Source organism: Cicer arietinum, chromosome 5 (assembly GCF_000331145.2).
Source record: "Cicer arietinum cultivar CDC Frontier isolate Library 1 chromosome 5, Cicar.CDCFrontier_v2.0, whole genome shotgun sequence".
In the NCBI taxonomy this organism is placed as follows: domain Eukaryota; kingdom Viridiplantae; phylum Streptophyta; class Magnoliopsida; order Fabales; family Fabaceae; genus Cicer; species Cicer arietinum.
The window spans coordinates 76,623,194-76,632,980 of record NC_021164.2 but is presented as its reverse complement, the minus strand read 5'-3'; the positions used below and the strand labels follow the sequence as shown (position 1 = coordinate 76,632,980).

Sequence of the window (9,787 nt, the reverse complement as noted above, 5' to 3'; positions counted from 1 at the left end):
AGTTTTGTGAATGGGGTGGGTGTACTCATCATCCCCTAACCAAAGACAACAACAAGTTATAAATATAACTGAAAATCACAAATGGAGCACTCAATGGAACAAAATGCAGCAAAAAGAAATGACAAGCGAGAAGACATGTGAAATAAAAGTAGCACTCTAAGAAAAATTGGCACGAGAAAATTACATTAAAAAAAGATGAGAGTTTGAGTTGAAGGCAATGCAAGTCATCATGAATAAACAAAAATTAAATGTGAATTTTTCAACATCCTAAATCTCAATTTATCTCACCACCAACGAACCCCACCATGTTTTAGTCAGCAACCCAAATGAATATTCGAGAATTATAGTTAACTCATTATGAACTAGAAATACCGATTCGGTCTGTGTCAGAGTATTAAGTTTCACAATTTTTAACCCAAATTGATCTTGAAAATATTATGTTTGGAAGAAGGCTTGAAAATATTATGTTTGGAAGAAGGATAATTGAATTGGTGTCAACGTTTCGAACGATTTAGTTGTGGGAATTGAATAAAAAGATGATGATTTTTTGTGTTAAGAATTACAACCAATTATAATATGGATTGGGGATATCATGAGAGAAGCAATCTGGTCAACTAAAATGTCTACAGGATCGAATAAATTTGGGGAGGAAAAGACGGAAACTCTGACAAGGATATCATAAATAATGCATGGCGATTGCTAAAAGATGAATAAAAATGAATGAGGTGATCAAATAAATGTTCTTCTTCGAAAAGAACAGAGTTTTGTGAATGGGGTGGGTGTACTCATCATCCCCTAACCAAAGACAACAACAAGTTATAAATATAACTGAAAATCACAAATGGAGCACTCAATGGAACAAAATGCAGCAAAAAGAAATGACAAGCGAGAAGACATGTGAAATAAAAGTAGCACTCTAAGAAAAATTGGCACGAGAAAATTACATTAAAAAAAGATGAGAGTTTGAGTTGAAGGCAATGCAAGTCATCATGAATAAACAAAAATTAACTAACTCTACCAGTACCACGTTACAATCTTTATAATATTCTTTCATTAATTTAAATTTTATCTTTTTAATAATTTTTTTTCTTTATTAAACAAAATCTCATGAAGTACAATTTATTTCTCATTGACAAAGACAAAATTGTATGGAACAACTTGATAGAAATTCAGTTTCTTATTATTCATTCAGAGTTATACATTTAGTGTATTTTATAATATTAATTATATGTTTACAATGAAAGGAAGAGATGCTTATATGCATTTACCAAGTTTAGTCAGTTATCAGTTAATTATTAATAAAAAACTTTCTTAACTGATAATTGAATTAGTTCCAAAGTATATTACTCTAATATTCCCCCTTCAAGCTCAAGGAGGTTGACTAAAGGCAAACACCTTAAGTTTGCGACGAATTTCTTGAAATTGGTTGGACGAAATTGATTTCGTGAAGGAATCAACAAGTTGTAGTGAAGCTAAAACATGTTGAACCAGTAATTGTTTGGCAATGACTTTTTCTCGAACAAAATGTATATTAAGCTCCATGTGTTTTGTTCTTGAGTGGAGAATTGGATTGTGAGCAAGGAGAATAACACTGATATTATCACATAGCAGTGTAGGTGTTCTGATGTTGACTTGCAGCTCATGAAGAAGTGATTGAATTCATATAAGTTCAACCAATGTGTGAGCCATACGACGGTACTCGGCCTCAATGCTCGATTGGACAACCAATTGTTGCTTCTTTGCGAACCATGATACTAAGTTAGGACCAAGAAAAATGCATGATCTAGAGGTAGAACAACGATCATCGGGGTCATTAGCCCAATCGACATCGCTATAAGCAATTAGAGAGAGAGGAATATTAAGATTACTAAGTTGTAATAGTAGACTCATATCAAAGAAACCCTTAAGATAACGAAGTATTCGTTTGACAGCTTTCCAATGAGTTTTCAAGGGTCGAGCCATGAATTGGCAAACCTTGTTGACACTAAATGCAATTTTGTGACGAGTAAGGTTGGCATATTGTAATGCCTCAACAAATGACCTATACTTAGTAAATTTGTCATTGGTTATGCAAAGCTAGAGTTAACAAAATCTAAATTGTGACAGATTTGACGACATGGAAGAAAGTTTCATTGAAGTCAAATTCCATTGTTTGATGAAATCCATTGACAACAAGGTAGACTTTCTACTTGTTATTCTAATACTCATAATTATTTCAATAATATAATTTTTTTATTTTAAAAATATTGAATGAAATTAAATATGTTTTTTAAAGAGTTTGAGATAGTCTGTTTTCCTCTTATTCATGAGACTCGAACGATTGCTATTGCAAGAGTCAATTCAAAATGAAAATGGAGCCCCCACTCTTGTGAGAATCTTGGTGCCCTCCTTTGTTTTAAGTTTTAGAAATTAAAACCAACCACTTAGTTTCTATATATAATTTGGAAGAAAGAAAAAGAGATTCAATTATAACAATTAATAACCTAATAAAATATTCAAGTATAACAATTAATAATCTTACTTTAAGTTGAAGCACCGTCAGCTCGCTTTTAAATTTTTAATTGTCATTTTAATAAGTGTCTTTTGAGCACTTGTTAAAGAGTTAAAATAATAATAATAATAATAATAATAATAATAATAATAATAATAATAATAATAATAATAATAATAATAATAATAATAATAATAATAATAATAATAATAAAAGATAAATATTATGTGTAAAATATCAAAATTTAAACTTTTAAGGAGTTGAATAAATCAGTTTCAAGATTGAATTTTCACTTAGTGTCTTCACAAATGCATCAAAGACACTTGTTAGCATTTTCTATAAAATATTAGATATCTTATTATTTTGATCCCTAAAAGTGCATTGCGCTATTATATTGATATTTAACTTAACAAAAAATCTCAATTACATCATTATTCATAAATAAATAAATAAAACAACAACAAAAACGTTGGTGATTTTAATCTCTAACATTAACACTCTTAAATCACCGACATAGATGCTGATTTGGACGATGATGTGTCCCAAACTTAATGTCATGTGTGTAGGTGATGTGACAATGAATTAAAATGATAGTTATGTCAAAAATTTATCCAATATATTCAAAGAATCTAAAAAAAAATTAAAACTTGATAGTTTTTTCCCAACTTTATTCTTTAATTTCTTCTTTCATTGCCTAATTTCTTCTTCGTTACTTTTTACTTTGGATTTACTTAAACCAGACCTTCATTTACTTCCTTCCTTGGTTTCTTCATTGTTGATGTTTAAAATAGACTCAAAACGTAGAAAACCAAGCATCTCAAATTAATAAGAATAATTCTTGTAAAAAAAACATATGAATAAGAATAATAATAGTGAAAAAATTAAAAATGCAAAATCTCAACAATCACATTCTAATCATGTAAAAAGCGAGGGGAAAAAATCATTTTTTTTAAGGAAAATGATATATTTTATCAAAACAAACATAAGGAGTACAAGGATGCAACAATACAAGTGAATCTAACAACAATTAGTGAACCACCATAGACTAGGTAGATCATTACCAAATTCATCCTCCACAACACATGAAACAAGTATAAGTTACAGCAAGGCTATAACTCACAGTAATATACAGAATCTTTGACTACACACAGCAGATCAACTAAAATACCAACATCCAAAATTGTAGCAAATTATCAACCATGAAAGATCAAAGCAACAAATTACCACTTCTGTCACAAAAACGCAGAAATTAAGAGAGAAAAAAATTTGAGGAAGAAGAAAATTGGAGAAGAAGATGATGAAGTTTTAAAATTTGCAAATTTTTATATTTTATTGTAGAAATTTTTTAACATAATTGTCACCTTAGTCCTACCACATCATCAACACACATGATATCAAATTTATGATACATCATCGCTCAAGTCAACATTCACATTAGCGTCTTAACCGTGTTAACATCGAATACTAAAATAATTGAAATTTGATAAATAAAAAATATAATTGAATTTTTTATTCAATCAAAGACCAATATGCACACAACATTATACACTTTCAAATATCTAGTACTATTTAATTAACATTTATGACATTAATACCTAATAAAAATAATATTTTTTTTATATGTGTGAAATGACTCATTTATTTTGAAAAAGAGAGAGTAATGATTAATTAAGGCTAATTATTTGGTGCAGTGTGCAAAACTATTTCTTACCATTAGATTATAAAATCCACCAGATATAATAATACACCCTCTACACGAAATATATTCTCTCATTTTCCCTTCTCCTTTTGGATCCCCTCCCTTCTTCCTCATAGAGAGCTCCATTTGTTCTCCCTTCAACCATTCCACCAGTTTATCATCATTTTCCTCCCACCTTCTCTTGTTTTTTGATTTGATTTGATTTTGGATCCATTTTATTGGAACACCTTGTTTTGTTCATTCACTGACAACAACCCTTGCATCTGACATCAACACAACAGGTGTGGATAAAACATCATAAACCTTGATTGATCCAACGGCTAATATTTGTTGTGCACCATAGAATCATATGAGGGATGGTTTTGTTGGGCGAATGTTGCTTGAGTTTCATCACACCTCGATTTCTCCGCCCCAACTCCGAATCGAACTCACTCTCAGATTGTGTCGTTGAAATAAATGGCCACAGAAGAAGAAAAAGGGTGCATTGTTTGCGCAGCTGTGAACTCTTAGATTTTCATAAGGAAATAATCCCTTACGAAAAAGCATGGTGTTTGCAAAAAGACATTGTTAGGGAAAAGAAATCTGAAATTGAAAAAGAAGGAGATTGCAATGATACTCTTATTGTATTGCAACATCCTTCAGTTTATACATTGGGTACAGCTAGTTCCATCAACAACCTCAACTTTGACATCAACAATCCTCCCTTTCATATTCATCGTACTGAACGTGGTGGAGAAGTTACCTACCATGGCCCTGGCCAGGTTTTATTACATACTTCATAATTTTGACTCTTTTGTACATCGCAATGAAATTAATTTTTTCATAATTTTTTGATTTGGAATTTGTGTTAATTTATGAAAGCATTTTGGGTTGTGCAGCTAGTGATGTATCCGATTATTAACCTCAGAAGACACAAGATGGATCTTCATTGGTACCTAAGGACTCTTGAGGAGGTTGTTATTCGTGTCTTGTCTTCAACCTTTTCAATTCAGGCTTCTCGGATGGAAGGTTTCACTGGTGTTTGGGTTGGTAAGTAATTATTCTACAAACTGAATGAACTAAATTATAATGTTTACACAATTTATCTCCTCAAAACATTATTAGAGCTTATTCAAGTTGTGTTTGTGAGTTTGTTGTATTTTTCCTTATTCTTCACTACATGTTATTTCAGGTGATGAGAAAGTGGCAGCTATAGGTATAAGAGTGGCTCAATGGATAACATATCATGGCTTAGCACTAAATGTCACAACAGATTTGAGTCCCTTTAAATGGATTGTTCCATGTGGAATACATGGTCGTCAAGTTGGGAGCATCAAGGGGTTGCTTAGAGAAGCTCAGTCATCATGTAATAATGCTCATGGAAAAGCTGATTTAGGTGGTTTGGATGATGATAGTCTTATTAATATTACTTATAGGTCCTTAATTGAAGAGTTCTCAAAAGTGTTTCAGCTTGAGTACTATCATAAAACTATTTCTCTACCCATGTTGTGTGAAAGTGAAGGAAAGGAAGTTATTTATACCAAATAAACAGAAAAAATTTGTGATGCAAATATTAGTCCCTTTATTTAGTTTTAATTTTTTTTTTATAGATATGGGGAGGCTAAAGCATCTTCAATCTTGCAATCAAACACAATTATTACTCTATCTTGTGTTCCATGATACCAATTGCTTTTGCAAATAGCTATCTCATTACATTCTGAACAAAATTTCTTCACTAATCTAAACAAGAGGGGATAACAATGTTGTTTTTAGTTAAATAATAAAATGAAATCTCTTTACACGTGTAATTCAATGTCATTTTTAATCTAAATTTTTTTATTATTATATCTATTCCACCATTAAAATTATTTCTAAAAAGTAATATTTGTTTGTATATAGTCAAACAATTAATTTATGCGCAATAATGTGAACCCATGCAAATGCCCTGGTATGTTGCTAGTTTCATTAATAATTAAAACTTCAATATAACCTAAAACATGATAAAATATACAAGGACAACCTAAGATAGGACTTCAAAAACTGAGCTAAACTATTCACTTGTCACCTAATACAATTTACACTAAAGTTGAAAAAAAAGATAACATATCACAACAATCGCCAATAATAATACCAAAATTCGAAATATTGTGTTTAGGACGAGCAATTCCAAAAGCCTTGGTAGCCAACTTCAAAAATAAGGTTAAAATGACTAGACTCTATTATTCATTGAAGAGCCTTCAAAAGACCCAAAACTTCTTCAGCCGTAGAGATAGTGAGAAAAGCAATCAATCCCCAATTTTATACTTGAAATCAACTGTCTACCGGAAGAATTTTAATTTTTCTTTTCTCTTTTACTCAACTTTATCTACTGTAAAAATAAAAGTCAAAAAATTAGCCAATAAACTTGTCTCAGTGTGCAAATCAATTTTTCTGGCCTAATGTGATTTTGGCCGTAACCAAATAGGCCATTTCACATACTACACCCTTCATTTTCCTGGTAACTGATGATACTGTGCTCAAGAAACTAAAACAAAATGAATTACAATGACACAACTTTTATGAAAAGCCTGCATTGAAGTTAATCAACTAGTGATGCTCTCCTTACAAAATGTTATCCACTCCGAATATATACAACAATCTTCACTATTCCATACTAAACTCAGTAATTTTCTGCTACTGGCCTAGAAGGGAATAGCCTCAAAAGAAAAGTCATCAATGACCAAAGGCACACAATTCCCAGTAACTGAAAGATCACCATCATTCCAAACAAAGCTCCACTTCTTTCTAGTATTTCAGGTGACACCGGTAGCTCCTTCATTGAGTACATCAACTTCTCGGCAAAATGAGCGGCTCTCGTAAGCTGGTACAGTCTGTATACCTGGCAAATAGATTAAGAATGTTATAACACTAATTACTGGTTAAATTCAAGTTTTTGTTACTCCTCTTGAATGTAGCATCGACACTTCATATTAAAGCCGTGTCTAGTGTCGGACACCAACAAGACACTAACACATGTGGTTACATTCAATTACTTCTACTTTTCAAACTACTACTGGTGTCGACGTGTATGTGTCGTTTCCAGGTCTGAGCCTTATAACTTCGATCAGTAGGACTCATCAAGCAGCATTAAGATCTTAAATCAATTTGAAAACAAACCTATAGACAAACCTCAAATATAATAGGGACTAGAGGCCAACAGGATGACCCACGTTTTTCCAAATATCTCTCAAATGCAAATTGAGCAACACAGCCAACTAAAAAGGGAGCAATAGCAACAATCGCAGCCATGTGAACCACCGACCAGGTCACGTATAAAAGAAGGAGAGGAGCAGTAATCTTCAAACCCGTTGTGAGGAAAGCAGAGGTTATGTATCCTTTGAGGCCAGTGATGAGACCCCATCTTTTAGAGCTGTACTGCAAGTATGGCCTCTGGACACGATCAGCCACCTGCAAAAATGTTGCAAGTCCGATATAGAATAGTGCCTCAGAAGCGAACAAAGTCACAATATCTGCATTTTATTGGTAACAGAAATGTATATATGAGATACTTCTCCCCACATTTCACAATGTTCTTATGCAAACAAAATCATGACATTTACATAAATCCATCACGACTTCTTTCGTAACAGAATTTCATTTTACTTCTCCAAAATTCATAATAAATCAAACAAATCCAGTAGAACACCGTGGAAACACAAAATTTTGCAAAACTAAGCTAAAAGGTATACAACAAACAAACGATTTTGTTGCATGTTTGGCTGCAAGTCAACTTTACAATTATCGCGTCCTAACGAGGCTTTACATGAGAAGCTACAATTTGTAGCTTCGGTTCACCGCAATAACAAACACGTGTTTCAACTTTAAGCCTCCCTTATATGTTAGCGAGAATTCAACATGTGAAACTAATTACTTCCATTGGACTCTACATCCAACCCCCACGAAGAACCATAAATACAGCAAAATCCAAGGGAAAGTGCAATAGCATGAACCATCCCTAATTCCAAAACATGGCTATCATTTCACAAAGATAAACAACAAATATGTAGGGGGTCAGTAAAGAACCAAAGGTTTGCATTAAAACTGACAATGTTTATCACTTGAAAGAAATGATTGTGTTTTCTTAAGGCTTTGGTAAAACTTAACGAGACGATCAAGTATTAATAGTCTTTGAAGTTTGCATATCATTCTGCAACTATATCAAACCAGCAATTAATTTGGTATTGACATCAGCAAAAAACCTTAACAATGTACTACCATAGTGTACACAACAAGAGCAGAAACATCAGGGTATAAACACATTAGCAATGATCATATATTCCAGTAGTTTTTATGTTGTTTTACTTCCTACAACACCAACTATTATCATCCAATTTCAAGCACAATTCAAAGACAGTAAGAGAAAGTAATGAGTTCTATCATAAATACCTTTTAAAATCAAACCATTAAAGAAAGCGTCAACAATAGTGCCAATGAAGAACTGTGGAAGAATCAGAGATGATATGAAGGCAACGGGAGCCAAAACCCATAAGTAAGAGCTCTCTTCTTGTTTGAAAGGAGCAGATTCCAATTTTCCTTCTTCTACTGACTGGTATGTCAACCCATAAAAAGAGACAGAACCTGATTTACCGTGAAATGGTTCCACCCCATTATTAACAAAAACACTAGAACTTTGGTTTGGATGAACTTCCAAGGCACCATTTACAGTAGAATCAGAAGCATGTGTAAGAGTCCTTCTTTGGAATTTGTTCAATCCCAAAAGTGAAGGCTCTTTAATCACCCGTTTCAAGCCTGAAATCAAAACAAGAACGAAATTCTGAATGATTGTGATTTAAACATGAGTTGTGCTATTTTAAAACACAAATTTGACACCAAACTTTGTCAACAATTTGAATAGTAAAGTCAACTAGTAGGTGGCCCGATCAATAGACAGATATCATTTAGTTTTTATATTGAGCTTAATTCATCGACACAAAACCAATCTTTATAAAATCTTTTAGAGCTCAATCTACTTCCAACGTGGGACTTTGAGTTTTTCCCAATATATCCACCAAACACAATTAACCATGAATTTGAGCATCAATAACCACATATTTAAACTGTACTATTCATCCAAATTAATGTTGAAATTGTGTCAAAATATCATTTCTGTTTAAACAAAGACCAAAATGCAACCAACAAAAAAGAAAAACAGGTTTTATTTTCAACAAGCGAATGCAATATTGAAGCAAGAAGTGGAGCAAAAATCGTACATTTAGACGCATTGGCAAACCCAAATTTCTGTGTCTGATATCTGAATAGAGAGCGAGTTCCAATTGGTTGTGACTGTGAAGAAATGTTAAGTGTGTGAGTGAAAATAGTTTCAAAGAAATAGAAGAATTGAAAATGATTAGAAGCATGTGTTACTCACGTGATGTTTGGAAAAATGAAGTGGTTGAGAGGGAAGAGCGCAACAAAGAGTATGAAGTTCCATCATGAATTGAATTTAGGGTTTCAGGTTATGTATGATATGATTCCTACTCCTTATTCCTTAAACCCTTTGCTTACATCATCTGTTAGCTTACTGTTTTGCTCATTTTCTTTTTCCTTTTCTAGTCTTTCTTCTCTTTATTTTTTATAGA

General features: G+C 32.4%; 2 protein-coding genes across 2 annotated transcripts; one reads left to right on the top strand and one right to left on the bottom strand.

The window, feature by feature from the left end:
* The first annotated feature begins 4,240 nt into the window (after positions 1-4,240).
* Positions 4,241-5,884, top strand: LOC101512847 (octanoyltransferase LIP2p, chloroplastic-like). The gene is made up of 3 exons (XM_004500990.4): positions 4,241-4,951; positions 5,069-5,219; positions 5,362-5,884. Exons 1-3 carry the CDS (start codon positions 4,547-4,549, stop codon positions 5,715-5,717), a joined length of 912 nt encoding a protein of 303 aa, XP_004501047.1. The 5' UTR covers positions 4,241-4,546; the 3' UTR covers positions 5,718-5,884.
* Positions 5,885-6,723: 839 nt separating this feature from the next.
* Positions 6,724-9,787, bottom strand: LOC101513176 (uncharacterized). Its single transcript, XM_004500991.3, has 5 exons — positions 9,577-9,787; positions 9,419-9,491; positions 8,595-8,957; positions 7,338-7,678; positions 6,724-7,047 (listed from the first exon to the last, which is right to left on the bottom strand). The coding sequence occupies exons 1-5, from the start codon at positions 9,640-9,642 to the stop codon at positions 6,829-6,831; spliced, it is 1,062 nt and encodes a 353-aa protein (XP_004501048.1). The 5' UTR covers positions 9,643-9,787; the 3' UTR covers positions 6,724-6,828.

What these genes read in the sequence shown, in the direction of transcription:
- LOC101512847 (XM_004500990.4), top strand. Translation starts at nt 4,547, where the DNA reads ATGGTTTTGTTGGGCGAATGTTGCTTGAGTTTCATCACACCTCGATTT. An exon ending in CCTACCATGGCCCTGGCCAG is followed by an intron (nt 4,952 to 5,068) that starts GTTTTATTACAT and finishes TGGGTTGTGCAG; the next exon opens with CTAGTGATGTATCCGATTAT. An exon ending in TTTCACTGGTGTTTGGGTTG is followed by an intron (nt 5,220 to 5,361) that starts GTAAGTAATTAT and finishes ATGTTATTTCAG; the next exon opens with GTGATGAGAAAGTGGCAGCT.
- LOC101513176 (XM_004500991.3), bottom strand. Translation starts at nt 9,642, where the DNA reads ATGATGGAACTTCATACTCTTTGTTGCGCTCTTCCCTCTCAACCACTT. An exon ending in GTTTGCCAATGCGTCTAAAT is followed by an intron (nt 8,958 to 9,418) that starts GTACGATTTTTG and finishes TTTTGATTTCAG; the next exon opens with GCTTGAAACGGGTGATTAAA. An exon ending in TAGTCCCTATTATATTTGAG is followed by an intron (nt 7,048 to 7,337) that starts GTTTGTCTATAG and finishes TCTATTTGCCAG; the next exon opens with GTATACAGACTGTACCAGCT.